The sequence below is a fragment of the Cyprinodon tularosa genome, unplaced genomic scaffold (genome assembly GCF_016077235.1).
Source record: "Cyprinodon tularosa strain WSP-4 unplaced genomic scaffold, ASM1607723v1 ctg623, whole genome shotgun sequence".
Taxonomy (NCBI): domain Eukaryota; kingdom Metazoa; phylum Chordata; class Actinopteri; order Cyprinodontiformes; family Cyprinodontidae; genus Cyprinodon; species Cyprinodon tularosa.
Genome location: NW_024039367.1, coordinates 348,442 through 364,270, shown reverse-complemented (window position 1 = coordinate 364,270; position 15,829 = coordinate 348,442). Strand labels below are relative to the sequence as shown.

General features: G+C 39.1%; 1 protein-coding gene across 2 annotated transcripts; it reads left to right on the top strand.

Moving 5' to 3' along the window:
- Positions 1–2,112: 2,112 nt before the first annotated feature.
- LOC119798438 (ATP-dependent zinc metalloprotease YME1L1-like) lies at positions 2,113–12,992 on the top strand. 2 transcript variants are annotated; one of them, XM_038307921.1, is made up of 18 exons: positions 2,113–2,359; positions 2,895–3,014; positions 5,284–5,452; positions 5,542–5,643; positions 5,741–5,850; positions 6,049–6,199; positions 6,329–6,436; positions 8,507–8,680; positions 8,768–8,920; positions 9,001–9,133; positions 9,269–9,331; positions 10,522–10,634; positions 10,759–10,914; positions 11,200–11,351; positions 11,460–11,586; positions 11,709–11,782; positions 12,481–12,567; positions 12,645–12,992. In XM_038307921.1, exons 1-18 carry the CDS (start codon positions 2,324–2,326, stop codon positions 12,783–12,785), a joined length of 2,169 nt encoding a protein of 722 aa, XP_038163849.1. In that variant the 5' UTR covers positions 2,113–2,323; the 3' UTR covers positions 12,786–12,992. The 2 variants fall into 2 exon arrangements, with proteins under 2 accessions (XP_038163849.1, XP_038163850.1); XM_038307922.1 differs by having other exon boundaries at positions 6,329–6,412; positions 12,645–12,785.
- Positions 12,993–15,829: the final 2,837 nt, after the last annotated feature.

Sequence of the window (15,829 nt, the reverse complement as noted above, 5' to 3'; positions counted from 1 at the left end):
TTGGGTCCGGCCACAAGACTTCATGTCTTATCCAAGGCACCGGGGAAAATATCTCCTTGAATGCTGCATCCAGGCCTGACATGCTTCCTCCGCTGCCTGTAAAATGATGGGGATGATGGTCATAGACCTTCCAGCGCCAGGTAGAGAAGAACTCTTCAATAAGATTCCAGAATGGAGAGTATGGAGGGAGGTTGAATGCAGTGAAGAGTGGGGGATCTGTAAACCAGCTGTGGACCAAAGCAGCCCCGTGGAAACTAACATTTCCTCACATGATATCTGGTCTCCTCTTCTTCCCCTCCACATCCTCCTTCTTCTTGCTCCTCCATTGTACTCCAGACAGACAGCTCACCTGTGGCTTATTTATACAGGTGCTGGTCATAAAATTAGAATATCATGAAAAAGTAGATTGATTTCAGTAATTCCATTTAAAAAGTGAAACTTGTATATTATATTCATACATTACATACAAACTCATATATTTCAGATGTTTATTTTGTTTAATTTTGATGATTACAAATGACAACAAATGAAAATCTCAAATTCATCATATCAGAAAATTAGAATATTGTGAAAAGGTTCAAAATTGATGGCCCCTGGTGCCACACTCTAATCAGCTAATTAACTCAAACCACCTGCAAAAGCCTTTAAATGGTCTTTCAGTCTAGTTCTAGATCAGGTTTGTCATATTTTTACAGATGGATAATTAAAAGATCCTAAATAGTGGAAGGACGGGTTTTTGGGTTTATATTATGAGTAAGTAAGGTTCCAAAGTTAAAAAGTGATCTTCTGTGTATTCTGCAGTCATCTGCAATTTTGGTGCGCTTTTGGAATAGGTTCAAGTTAACAAATCACTTGTATGTCACAAATATTATGTTTTACAGCCATTGACAAGGGAATTCAAAAGGGGCATGTCCAGATCTTGGGTTAAATAGCTTGTGTTGTCTATGTATAATTGAGCTTGCTAGTTGTAAGGTTATCCTGTCCGGGACTCCTGGTCATTCTTGTATTTAAAAAATGAAATTACCGACAAATTGGCAAAAGATTCTTTATTGAAAAATAAAATATTTGTTAACATTCCTTAAGGTAAGCTTGAATTCATGAACTGATTTTTTTACATCCTTCCAGAGGAATTTCCTACTACCTTTCTTTGTAGAATTATTTGAAAGCAGCAAGGGTGGAGAATTTCACAGCATGATTGGTCTTTTTAAGGTAAAATCACAACACCTGGAATGGGATTCTCTTTCAGGTTTTTTTTCTCCATTGCATAATATTTTTATTCTATCAAAATCGGCAAATTCTCCAAGTCTCTACCTCAGAGCCTGCTATCTTTATTATAATATATACCAGTATATATATTATTGTTGATTCCTTAGCACCAATAGGGTTAATAGCAATGCTTTAGATGTTGTAGTTCTGTAGTCCTTCATGACCACGTAGAGGAGCCACCGATGCACCGTTGGAATAATTTTAATATGCCATCCAGCACTGGTAACTTTCACAGGTGTTCCATAACTAGTTAGCAGCAGAGCGTTTCATTGGTTCCCAAAGTCTAAGAAATATCACTCCTTGTATTTTGATAGATACAAGCATCTCTTTTTGTCCTTAAAATATGGAATTATCTGTAATTTTGTTTCATACCTATTTGATGATGTCAGAGTCTACTTAAGTGTGTTTTTTCTTTCTTCTGTTACTAGTGAAATTCAACCCAATGTTAATAATCCAATTTAATTCATGACTTAAAAAGAAGAAAAATGATGTCCATAGATTTGGCTATGTTAATCCAAATTTATTTTCCACTTAAAAAAAACACATCCTGGAATTAATTTCAGTATACATAATTGGCCAAATGCAACAACATGCCACTCACAATATGGCGACTACACTTGGGTAATATCTATATATGCCTGAGACGCTGCAGAAACCCATTTCTGCAGCAAAATTTGCTATGTAAAAAAGTCAGTCAAGAAGTAGGATATATTCAGGGGACACGTTCTAAAATATTTTAGCCGAACATTAAAAAACCGAATGTTAATTAAGCAGGCTTGATATAAAAATAAAAAAAAATCAATCAGGCGATGCAAGGATGCCACTTCTCTGTACCTGCGTCATTTTGTAGTCCATTTGACCTCAGAAGCCGGGGGGAGAATCCATTTGCCGATGTTAGCTAAAAGAAAAGTTGTGTAACTGTCGACAGTTGTGTAACGACAGAATCAAAAAGGACATCTCTGCGAGCAGGACTCGGTCGCCAACCTTTCATTGTGATTCTGTCCACACATCTAACCTCCCTAAAAGGCAAATTCTGGCTTATATTTGCGGGAGAAAAATGTTTTCTCTGTCGGCATCATTTCAGCTTCAGCAGGTATGTAAGCCGACTAAATGGGGATATATTGCGAACTTATCTAGCTTGTCTGCGTTTTTTCGACATTTTTTAACGTTTTTTTTATTTTAAATTGTTGACTTTATATTCAGAATATAACCAATAAGAGTCACATATTCGAGTACCGGTTGTTTTAGTTGTGTTTTTTGTTCTAATGCTAATGCTAACGGTGTAGCTTGTCAACGTTAGATTACGTCCAGATGAGCAGATGCTTACGTCATTTTGACCCTTTACAGCTTTAGGTTTTAATTTTTGTTTTAGTTATTATACTAACATATGGCAATATTAAAATCTATTTATTGAGATGTTATACAACTTGTCCATTACCTACAAGAAAAAATAAATAAAACGGGTGTAGTGACCTGCGGTCCTGTTTACAGGACCTATTTTAAGATTATTACACATTAACTAATATGAACGATTAATGGATATAAATTGCCTCGGGGTTAACCGTGTCACATTGAATCATCGTATGGTGAGAGTTGTTATTCAACCTCCTGTCTTCATGCTCTCACAGATGGTAGTGCCTATCAGCCAGGTCGTCAACGCCCTCCACTCGCTGAAGACCTCTGCTACAGCTTCTGTTCACTCTCTGCACAAAGACTTCAGGCAGGAGCACAGTTCATACCTGAAAGAGGTGAGCTGGGTGGTACACATTCACTTTGCACGGATATGTTTTGGGGTTTTACATTAATGGTTAGGATGATGCAATAAAATGTTGTTTATATAACATGGTTTATAATCAAAATGACAGAAAGGACTTCAAATACAAGTTTCAAACTAAAAAAAACAAAACAGAATATAGGTGATAGGCATATATTCAGGTGCTTCACAGTCATTTAACTTTGTAAAAACATCAGATTCAGTTCAAAAAGCTAACATTTGTATTTTTTAATCATTAGCATCACTCTACTTCAGTTATAATTGCTGGATAGTATGTCCTGCTGGCAGTTCAAAACAAAGTAGCAGAGTTGATTAAACTTTGTAACAGCAGGATGAGGGAAGAAAATTATTTAAAACAATCTTTTAAAGAGAAATTATCTTAGAAATCTAGCTACATTAAACCCTAAGTAATAAAGATTTTTCTCCATCTCTTGGACCTTGATTTTGGGCATCTGCATCGCTTACTGGATGATCAGAGCTCAATTTGGCAATGCATGGTGTCCAGTAGAGAGTGTCTTTAGGTTTTTGTGTTTCTCTTGTCAGATTTTGCCTGCGGCTTTGGTCATTTGGTTCTTTTTGTCTTCTGCTGAAAGGCACATTGATGTTTATGTATTTAGCATATGCATTAGCGTGAAGGGTCTTGCCTAAGGATTCACACTGGCAGCTCATTCCCCAGGGCCTCCTGTCTGCGAGTCAGGTGACTTCCACTTGAGCTAGCCAGCCGTGTTTTAAATGTTGTCTCACAGGTAAAAAAAAGATATTCAGTTTCTGAGGAAATTAGAATATTACACAACACTGTTGATACAAAAATATCAGATTAGTGCCGTTTGCTAGGGGCTTTTCTGTAATGCTTAACTGCTCAGTGGAACGGAGGCGGTCAGTCTGTGGGTGTCATGAGTTTTAACGGAGTACAGGTTGCTTCAATCTTTATGGAGTTAAGGTCAAGTGAGTTTGCTGGCCATTCAGGCTCAGTGATGCCGAGGTCATTAAAGCTGGCGAAGTACCTTTGGCAGTGAGGGCAGGCACCAATGATTATCAGCTTTTCAATAAAGCCTGTCAGCAGAGGTAAGCTGGCAGTTCTCTGCAGTTCCCTGGTTGACGGCTGACCCCACTTGGCTGTTGACTAAGCTTAAAACAGACCAACACCTGCAGATCTAATGGCTCCAAAAATGTCACTCCAAACCTCAGATTTCCCGTCTTGTTTTCCTCAACACTTTTTTTTCCTGATTCTGAGACATTCATTTCTAAATGTGATACAAAATATACTTCTAGGTGGCTTTTTCTGGTTTTTATGATTGAAAACCAAACTTTGCACCACTGAACAACATTCCTGTCCATTTTCTCCGTCTCTGTTCAAGACATTTTTGATGAGGTTTCAGTTTAAAAGAGGAAAATAAATGTCATAGTTGTACTTTCCCTGAAGATCCCTTTCTACTCCTCAGCTGTTTGGATGTAGCACTCTGAGAGAAGGGAGATTTTTTAGCAATGACCTTTGGTAACTTACCCTCACTGACACTGCTTATCAGTGGCTGTCTGCTGGACAGCGGCCAACTCAGCAGTCTTTGTTATTATTGTGCTATCACTTATAATAATGATATTATAGTGTATTTATATGCACTGTTCCGGACACTTCCGTCACCGCTCAAAAGAACTAGGGCTGCAACTAAGTTATTATTTTATGAATCGATTAATCTGTTGATTATTTTCCGATTAATAATTGGATAGCCAAAGCTTCCTTAAATAAGATTTTTTACTAAATTAAACCAGTTGAAACTAAAACCTTTTCACTTCAGGAGTTTTAAATAGAGTATATTTACATATGACATTTTTTTTTCTAATCTTAAATACAAAATGTTTATATATTTTATTCAATTTTGATATAACTACTGTTTTAAGTGGGTCGCTCTGTGAGCTAAGGCATGTTTTAGAGTCTCTATGCCCCAGTTAACGATTTACCAAACAGGAATAAATGCTTGAAATAGATCAACCTGTGTCCATTAATCTATAATATGTGTCTCATGTTTCCATTGAGTTCTAAAACTAAGTTTTTAATTATTTTGAATATATATAAGTCAGCAGATGTACGAGAGATTTATCAATTAGAAAATTGAACTGACATTCCAACTCGTATCCTTAGGAAACAGGGTAAGCTGTGGTCAGCTACCCATAAGACATATCAAAGCTATACACCCTGCCTCTTTGCGCCCCTGTTTAATCAGTTTTCTGCTCCTGTTTGTTTCCAGCCTAGTGTCAGTCTGAGGGATCTTGGTCTTTCAGAGATCCAGGGGAGTCAGCTGAATGAGCTGGTTAGCAGTTTACTGCCCACACCGAGTCCTGAAGAACCTCCTACGGTTACCTCTATATGGAAGACCAGTCACGTTTCCGCAGACAACTTCTTTCAAAACAAACATGGTGAGAATCTCCACTGATTGGTCTGCTGTTTTAGTTCAGTATTATTTGTGAAAAGAAGCCCTAAAACCTTTTTTTTCCTCCTTACAAAGGTTATTCACAAAGAAGATTATTAGGTTCTGGCTCTCAGTTATTCCACCGTCGCTACCATAGCCCTCTCCAGGAGGTTTGCTCTGACCTGCAGTTCTTGCCTGGTGAGAAATATTCATAAAGTGGTTCAAGATTTATTCTACATTGAAGGGATCCATTAAAGGTCATTACATCTGTCTTGTATTATTTTATTCCTTGTAGTGTTGCTTCAGAGCCGGGGGTTCAAAACTCTTAGAACAAAGACCAGACGAGTTGATTCTGGTTATGATGGTCCAGTGGAATCCGAGGCTTACACCCCAGCCTTCATGAAGGTATGCTTGGTATTAAACAGATGATTTGAACCTTTTTTTTTAAGCAGTGTTTGCACTTTTTTAAAAACACTCTTATTACAGCAGTGTTATATATTTTTTATTTTATTATTAGAGGTTAGGTTATTTCAGCCAAGAGTTCTTACAGACTTTCTGGCTGGAAAATCAAAGCGATTGACTTACTCTACTGCCTTTTTTCAGGGTTTGCTCCTGAGGGAAAAGGGGGCAGACATCCAGTCTTTGGACCAAGTGGTTAAACTGAGGAACCTTCCCGAAAACCAGCAGGAGGCGTTCAAGACAGGTTTCACTGACGGGTTCATGAGGTCTCAAGCTTTAACTCAGAGAACACAAGGTGTGTGGATTATTGAGCCAAATGAGAGTAACAAGAAGCACAGTATGTTCCGATGTCTGCTCTCTTTTTATTGAACTGAATGATGGCAATAAGAGCTGTTCTTCTTTGCTTTTTTTTTCTTTCTGACAGACTCATTGAGGAGAACCAGGCTGGTCCTGCTGGTTCTTCTCCTTATCGGCATTTATGGCCTCTCCAGAACCCCGTTTGTCTCCGGTAAAGCCCCCTTTTCTGACGCCGGTTTGTTTCGGTTTTCTTTCTTTCCTATGTATACAAATGGAAAAAGTGGCCTACATGCACACTGTTTATAAAAGCATTGCAATCCAACTAGTTGGTACAAAATAACAATGTTTATACATGTTGAATCTTTTCTATTACCTCATGTTTAACATTTTTCGGGCTTCTGTGAAAGGGACCAAAACAAATTAGAGAATAGTTGTGAAGAGGACATTAAGAGATGTTATTAGCAATATTAAAAGAAAAATTAAAAAACCAGAGGTCTGCAGAGTCAGTTCCTCTAGAGCACAGGTGTCAAACTGGTTCCAGAAAGGGCCATGTGGCTTTCCAACCAAACAATAGCACAACAGACTCCATTCATATCATCATGTTCAGATTGGACTCCCTTGATGAGTTGACTGGAGTCTGGTGTGCTATTGCTTGGTTGGAAAGAAAACCTGCAGCCACACAGCCCTTTCTGGAACCAGTTTGACACCCCTGCTCCAGAGGAACTGGAGGTCTTCAACAGGGGGTCCTCGGAGGTACTGCATGGGGGTCGCAAAAGTTGATTAGACTTTTTTTATATATTCCCTCCTACAATTTTTTTCTACTAATTGCAATGTCTTTAAATACAAATTAACATGAATTCAACACACTGTAGTAAACAGATAAATGGAGGCAGAAGATGTCTTTCAGTCTTCAATGCATTCAGCGACACACAGGAGCTCTTTCAAGCTGGGCACCGTTTCATTCACAACACCTGTCCCATCAACCAGGAATCACAATCAGAAATACTTCAATAATCCCAGGGAGAAATTACTTTTCGTTACATTACTCCATCTGTAATAGAGTGACTATAGGACCAGTTTGATGTAACACAACTTCATATAATCAGTGTAATTAGGGGGTCCCCGCTCCATATCGCAATCAGTTTGGGGATCCTTGGCCTGAAAAATTTTGAAGACCCCTAATCTAGAAGCTACAAGGCAAGATTTATGTAAATAACTGCAGCTCAGTCACTATCAGTGGAGAATATCAGTCTTTTAGTCTTGCTGCAGATTTAGGTTTGGACTTTGACTGGGCCATTCAAAGACACAAAGATCTTTGATCTTAGCAGTCCAGTGCAGCTTCTGCTGTATGTTTAGGGTTGTTTTCGTGTTGAGAATTGAGTCATGAACTTTCTCAAAATTAATGCCTACTATCAGATACATGCTTATTGAGCCTCTAACAGTTTTCATTTTAGGATTTTCCTAACTTTTGCTCCATCCATCTTCTCATAAGCTTTGACCAGCTACCCTGTCGCTGTAGCAGAAACTAATGACGCAACCAGCATTTTTCTTTAACAATGGTGTTCTTTTTGTTACTCTTGCATTAAGGCAACAGTTGCCCCACCAACACTTCTTCCCTCCTCCAGTTTGTTACTATAGGTTCATCATGTCTTGTTATTTTCCCAGTTATTTTCCTGTTTTTCAGTTTTTGAATCTTTGTGTACCTTTTTATAACCTAAGAGTGCTTTAAACATCCACATAACCCTATCCTGGACCCGTCTGCTGTGTCCCTTTGTTTTCATAACACTATCCTTTAAGAAAACCACTGCGTCCTTTAGAGAAAAGCTTAATTTATACTGATATAAAATGTCCTTCAAACGGCTCCAATTACAAATTAGAGAACATCTGATTGGTTGCAGTGGATTTGATTTATGGTTATCAAAGTAAAAGAGCAAGAATACACATATGGTGTTAATAAATATCCTTTTTAGATTCTAAAAAAAGTGTTTAAAATCCTATATTTCCATTTATAATTATGCTCTACATTTGGTTGGTCTTCTCATAAAATCCCCCAAAACAGGAAACAATATATGTAGTTTGACATGATCCATGTGCTGTAGTGTGCAAGTAGAGTCTGTTTATCTTGCTGCATGCTTGTCTCTGCTGAAAATGTGCATTTCTAAAGCAGGTCTTCTAGTTTTATGGCAGAATAGAAGCTAAAAGAGTAAATGTGGGAAATGTTGTTTGAAAGTAGCATAAGTTTGTATTTTCAGAGAATCCTCCTCTGGGAAGCTTAATGTTTTGGGTTTTTCCCGGGTTCCCACAGTGAGATTTCGCACCACATCTGGCCTTGACTCTGCAGTTGACCCGATCCAGATGAAGAATGTGACATTCGATCACGTCAAGGGAGTGGAGGAGGCAAAGAACGAGTTGCAAGACGTTGTAGACTTTCTCAAGAATCCACAGAAGTTCACAGTCTTGGGTGGGAAGCTGCCTAAAGGTATCAGCTCCTTTTCCTCCTGATGAGCCGTGTTGATGTGAATAGAAATGAGCCCCACTTGTTATTATAATGTCTGTTGTTCCGCAGGGATCCTTCTCATCGGTCCTCCCGGCACCGGGAAGACTTTGTTGGCGCGAGCTGTAGCTGGAGAAGCTGACGTTCCTTTCTACTACGCCTCTGGGTCAGAATTTGATGAGATGTTTGTGGGCGTTGGCGCAAGTCGCATCAGGAACCTGTTCAGTACGTTTACAGAATGAGTGAAAACGTGAGCGACAACGCGAAGAGGCCTTCAAGTAAAAACTCTCTTTTGGTATTTGCAGAAGAGGCCAAAGCAAATGCTCCCTGCGTCATCTTCATCGACGAGTTGGACAGCGTGGGAGGAAAGAGGATCGAGTCTCCGATGCATCCCTACTCCAGGCAAACCATCAACCAGCTGCTGGCTGAAATGGATGGGTACGTTTCAGCAGCAGGCTCTTGGAATAATTCACAAGATGGAGAAAATATTCACTTTAACCTCTTCAAAAATTTGATCTTAAGGGGCTATCCATTCAATTTCAAATAATCAAACACTACTTTGATGCTTTACAGGTTCAAACCTAATGAAGGCGTCATTGTCATCGGTGCTACAAACTTTGCTGAAGCTCTGGATAAGTATGTTTTTTAATTTTTTAAGTACGATGTTGAAACTGTGGTTCATAAAATACATGTAGCAGTAAATCATAACTCCAAATACTAAAAAGAAAAAAAGCCTGAAGGATAATTTAGATATATGCCGGAGCCTCAAACCACCAGTGTTTCTGGACTTGTTGTGGATTTCATGTCAAATGGTTTTCTATTATGCCAGTTCTCATCACGTTATCTAAAGGCACTTGGTTAAGTCAGTTCAGTTAAATCTCACAGAAAGATTGGTAAAAAGTTTTCCATCTAGGTAAATCTAGCAAATCAAGTCACTGACTCTGCAGGATGTGGAGATGTTGGACAGCTGCCTGCATCAGTTTGACTTTACAGCATACTGAGCATGCTTGTTGCAAACACCCTGCATGTTCTAGGTGTTTTCCTTCGGCTACACACACGGCCCCAATGAACAGGGTATTTTCAGTTTCGTTTAGCGCTCTATGGCTCTCTGAGAAGGAAATACAGTCATTTGGATCAGGTGGGGTCCGGCAGAGAAAATTCTAAAACATGAATAGATGTGGGTACTGAGAAAAAAAGGCTCCTGTAGCTGCACAAAACATCACATTCATGCTAGATAATCTTAGCTTCAGGTAGAATCATATATTCCAAATATCTCTAATAGAAATGAGCTATGACATCAACAAAGCAGCTAGGATGAAAGATGCTCTTTCTATTAGCTATCGCTAAAGTTAGCTTCTGATTCGAAAAAAGTTTAGGATTACTTTTTACACTTTTCCATCAATATGCAAAATTGAGTGTGGAATCACTTATATTCATTTATGAGCTAAAATGTAAGGCAAAACAGTGTGCTCTTTATATCGATTTAAAATCTCCTCCTTTATCTCTACTTTACCACATTTCCAGTTTCAGTCAGTATTAGTGGTCACTACTTTGGTCAGTATCTCAGAAAACGTTAGTTAGCTAAGAGCTTGATGAGGACCAAAGAACAGCAGGTCTGAACTAAGTAATGCATCTTTTAAATATGCAATAAAAAAAATATGTATTTTATTTTTTTTTTTTTAGGCTTTCTATTATGTTTATAGAAATATCTATAATTATGACTTTTTTTTTAGTCTTTTTTTTTCTCCATTTTTGATTTATTTCATGTCATAGAAACGATCAGCAGAATGTATGAACTCTAAGTGCTACCTGCTGCTGTTTTTCAGCGCTCTGGTCAGGCCTGGAAGGTTCGACATGCAGGTGACCGTCCCCCGCCCTGATGTCAAAGGTCGCAAAGAGATCCTCAACTGGTACCTCTCCAAGATCAAAGTGGACCCTGGTAGGTCCTTCTAATCATACTCAAGGGTATCTGATGTTGGTCATTAAATCTCTAAGCTACAAAGGACATTGTCTCTAAAAGTGAAGTGTAGAGTGCTTTAAAAGGTTTGCTTGTTCTCGCTCAGACATTGATGCTGAGGTCATTGCCCGAGGAACGGTGGGTTTTTCCGGTGCAGAGCTGGAGAACCTGGTGAACCAGGCTGCCCTGAAGGCAGCTGTGGACGGGAAGGAGATGGTCACAATAAAAGACCTGGAGTTTGCAAAGGACAAGATCCTCATGGGTGTGTTTACACACAGAACTCTGATCCGCTCATTTATCCATGAGGCACACAAACTTTCAGGCTGGATTTATCTCATCCATCTGCTATCTATCCTTCCTTCTGTTTGTTTTCAGTTATCCATCCACTGGTCCTTCCTTCCTGTTTTTTTCTGTCTTTTTACTTAAATTTTACTCCTATAGATCTGACAGAATATTAATTAACTTTTTATTCATTGATTAAAAAGAACTGGAACCAATTTATTTTGGCAATAAAATATTTCTTTATTTTGTGCTTATTTCCTGTTAGGTCCTGAGAGGCGGAGTGTTGAAATAGACAAACAGAACAAGACCATAACAGCATACCATGAGTCCGGGCACGCTATTGTTGCCTATTACACCAAAGATGCAATGCCCATCAACAAGGCCACCATCATGCCCAGAGGACCAACCCTCGGCCATGTGCGTTTGTATTTTGTTGTTTTTTTTTTTTATCTTGATGTGAATAAAATCTGCCTTAATTTAGATTGCCTGCATCAGAATCTGCTCTGAATTGTCATTGTGCTCCAGGTGTCCATGCTTCCAGAGAATGACCGCTGGAGCGAGACCAGAGCCCAGCTGCTGGCTCAGATGGACGTCAGCATGGGCGGCCGAGTCGCAGAGGAGCTCATCTTTGGAGACAACTACATCACCACGGGTAAAATGCTGCAACATCATCCAGCTTAATGCATCTAACTTAGCTCATGTTTACTGTGACAACATTGCGTGCTTAGCTTTTATAGAGCTGATTTATTCTCCTCTTCCTGTTGTGATTCTCAGGGGCTTCCAGTGACTTTGACGGTGCGACAAAAATAGCTAAACTGATGGTAACCAGGTTCGGCATGAGTGACAAGGTGAGTTATGCTTTAAGAGCATCTGGAGTTTGCTTTGATTACATGCATGCATAAAGTTCCCTATTTAACAAAATAAATTCTAAAACAACAAATTTACTCAGGCAGACTTTTTACACAGACCAGCTCTAAACAATCCTACCCACATGTGATAATGTTCCAGTTTTCAGCTTCTGGACATGCCCCCTATCGTTCATATTTTATGCACATATAGTTAAAAACATCTGAAACTCTCAAAAGTGGATTGTTAATGATTTTATGTTACTCATGGGATGAAAAACAGAAATGGTCAAAGTAGTAGAGTTAATCTAATGAGAACAGCAGCCATTTCGAATGAGGAACTACTCTTTGTAGAATTGCTCTGACTTTCCGACAGCGTTGAGCATTTATTTCCTACTTGGAGGCGGCAAATTCTGACTTTCTTTTCCATTAAATATGTTTCCATGTAAAACATTTATAGGTGTTGAAACTAAAGCAACAAGAAATCTGTAAGGGAGTAAACAGTTCTTCAGGTTTCTCTCTTTGTTTATGGCTTCAGAGCAGAGACAAAGCTGCCTTTTAAAGTAATGATTGTTCTCTGTAATTACACACATGAAAAGTCTTTTAATTCTGACCTCAACCAGATCAGAGAACTTTAACTGAAGCTCACAAAGGCCTCATTGTCGCTTTAACCTAAGGTTGTAATTTGTGTTTCTGTGCAGCTCGGAGTCATGACCTACACAGACATTACCAAGCAGAGCCCTGAGACACAAGCTGCTGTCGAGCAGGAAGTCAGAGCTCTCCTGAAGGTCAGATGATCAGCATCACTCAGTGGACATTTTCACCATCATTAAAAGTTCAGCTGTTAACAGTTTATTCTCTGCAGGAATCCTATGAACGGGCTAAGAACATCCTGAAGACCTACAGCAAGGAGCATGAGAAGCTAGCAGATGCTTTGCTACGATATGAAACCCTGGATGCCAAAGAGATCCAGATGGTGCTGGAAGGAAAATCTCTGGATCACTAGGACATTCATAGACTCCTGCATTCTGTAAATAAGCTGTTCAATTGCGCACTTTTATCTGTTTTTATTCCTTCTTTCTACCATGTGAAAAGCTGGATGAAATGTTTCAAACATGTAGCCTGTTTTTCTTCCACATGACTTTATTTTACAGGTAAATTATCACAACTCCATGTTTCAGTCCTCAATTTAAATTCTAGAAAAGTGTATTCATCAGAGTGATGTTTGTGGTCTCACTTCATCTCAATAAAGATGATGGTTAGCTGCAGGTTGTTAACCGACCCCAGGGACACCTTGAGGTTCCTCCATCCAGAATGTACCCATCTGCAATAATGCAGGTCTGCTTCTGTTGCTCACTGTGAAAATCACAGCTGAAAACTTGTGTATTTTATGTTTTCACCCACAGATTTCGTTGTTTTTAAGTTATTTAAGTGCCCAAAGGTGTTTGTTCTTTTTTTTTTTTTCAGGGAAATGAATAATGGGTCCTCTTATCAAAGAAAAAAAACTGTAACCTTTAATAGACAAGGCAGTTTTGCGTTTGTGTAAATATTCTGTAAAGAGTCTGAAAGGACTGATTCGGTGCTTCTGTTACTTTAGACAACGGCCTTTTTGAAGCTCCAATAAAGATTACTCTCTCAGGAAACGGATGTTTTGAATTATTTCTGTGCTAAAGGAGTACAGACATTTGCTGTTTTCTATGAAAGCTTGGATACATGTTTGATAAAGATTGGAAATGTGCAATCCGAAGGAAGTGCCTCCAAGATTTGGATTGGTGGGGAAAAATAATCGAATGCGTCGACTTTCCTGTTCTGAAAAGACAGGAAACTCCAGAAATGTTATCACTGCTTTTCCACACACACACATTATTTAGGTCAAATTAAAATGAGTGTATGAAATCTGTTCTTGTCCAATAGAGGGAGGGAAATAAATATTTTGTCTTTAAAAAAAGACAAAATTAAAATGAAATTGATTCAAATGAAAATGATTTAGTTGTGAATCACCAAATTAATACCTAGAACTTCTTTAGATCAGTGCTGCAAGGAGTCAATAACCTCTGGCTCATCATTCTAGGAAGATCAGAGCTTATTCCATCCATCCATTTTCTAACACGCTTATACCAAGTGGGATTGTGAGGGATTCTGATCCCTATCTCCAGCTGTCTATGGGCGAGAAGCAGGGTACACCCTGGACAGGTCACCAGTCCAATCAAAGGGCAACACAGAGACAACCATCCATTCACACACACTCACCTAAGGGGACTTTAAAGAAGCCAATTAACCTAACAGTCAAGTTTTTGGACTGTGGGAGGAAGCCGGAGTACCCAGAGAGAACCCACATGCACAAAGATGCCAGGAGAATTTCAATTGCAATAGGTTTATCATTAAATGTTTAATATTAAATTTTTATCATCCACAAGTTTTCTTTTGATTTAGGCTCCATAACTTTTTCCAGATGCTCTTTGCTTACTGGTGTGTTTAGGGCTATCATCCATTTAAAACTCCCATTTTTTTGATAGGTTTTTCCTCCTCAGTATAATGCAAAATTATTGCGTCCTCCCCTCATATGCTGTTTTCAAACTCAAAAGCTGCTTTGCCCTCAGTTTGCAATTTTGTAACACCCCATTTATCAAACTGTAGCTATCCATTGCACAGCACTCTATTTGTGGAACTGTAAACACACCCCTAGCAAAAAATATACACATATGGATATTATTGACACTATTTTGCCACCTGTCTGGCATGCTGTCAAGTGTTTAAACTGTTTTAGATAATTGGTTCACTTTGCAATCAGCCTAAGCATTACAGGTGCTGGTCATAAAATTAGAATATCATGAAAAAGTAGATTGATTTCAGTAATTCCATTTAAAAAGTGAAACTTGTATATTATATTCATACATTACATACAAACTCATATATTTCAGATGTTTATTTTGTTTAATTTTGATGATTACAAATGACAACAAATGAAAATCTCAAATTCATCATATCAGAAAATTAGAATATTACTGAAGACCAATAAAAACAAAGGATTTATAGAAATGTTGGCCAACTGAAAAGTATGAACATGAAAAGTATGAGCATGTACAGCACTCAGTATTTAGTTGGGCCTCCTTTGGCCTGTATTACTGCAGCAATGCGGCGTGGCATGGAGTCGATCAGTCTGTGGCACTGCTCAGGTGTTATGATAGCCCAGGTTGCTCTAATAGTGGCTTTTAGCTCTTCTGAATTGTTGGGTCTGGTGTATTGCATCTTCTTCTTCACAATACCCCATAGATTTTCTATGGGGTTAAGGTCAGGAGAGTTTGCTGGCCAATTAAGAACAGGGATACCATGGTCCTTCAACCAGGTACTGGTAGCTTTGGCACTGTGTGCAGGTGCCAAGTCCTGTTGGAAAATGAAATCTGCATCTCCAAAAAGTTGGTCAGCTGCAGGAAGCATGAAGTGCTCTAAAACTTCCTGGTATGTGGCTGCGTTGACCCTGGACCTCAGAAAACACAATGGACCAACACCAGCAGATGACATGGCACCCCAAACCATCACTGACTGTGGAAACTTTACACTGGACTTCAAGCAACGTGGATGAAGTGCCTCTCTTCTTTTCCTCCAGACTCTGGGACCTTGATTTCCAAAGGAAATGCAAAATTTACTTTCATCAGAGAACATGACTTTGAACCACTCACCAGCAGTCCAGTCCTGTTTCTCTTTAGCCCAGGCAAGACGCTTCTGACGCTGTCTGTGGTTCAAGAGTGGCTTGACACAAGGAATGCGACAGCAGAAACCCATGTCTTTCATACGTCTGTGTGTGGTGGTTCTTGAAGCACTCACTCCAGCTGCAGTCCACTCTTTGTGAATCTCCCCCACATTTTTGAATGGGTTTTGTTTCACAATCCTCTCCAGGGTGCGGTTATCTCTCTTGCTTGTACACTTTTTTCGACCACATCTTTTCCTTCCCTTCGCCTCTCTATTAATGTGCTTGGACACTGAGCTCTGTGAACAGCCAGCCTCTTTAGCGATGACCTTTTGTGTCTTGCCCTCCTTGTGCAAGGTGTC

Bases quoted from the DNA above. Each gene is read 5' to 3' on its own strand.
- LOC119798438 (XM_038307921.1), top strand. From the start codon at position 2,324: ATGTTTTCTCTGTCGGCATCATTTCAGCTTCAGCAG. The intron at 5,644-5,740 runs GTGAGAAATATT...TATTCCTTGTAG, and splicing joins TGACCTGCAGTTCTTGCCTG to TGTTGCTTCAGAGCCGGGGG. The intron at 5,851-6,048 runs GTATGCTTGGTA...GCCTTTTTTCAG, and splicing joins ACACCCCAGCCTTCATGAAG to GGTTTGCTCCTGAGGGAAAA.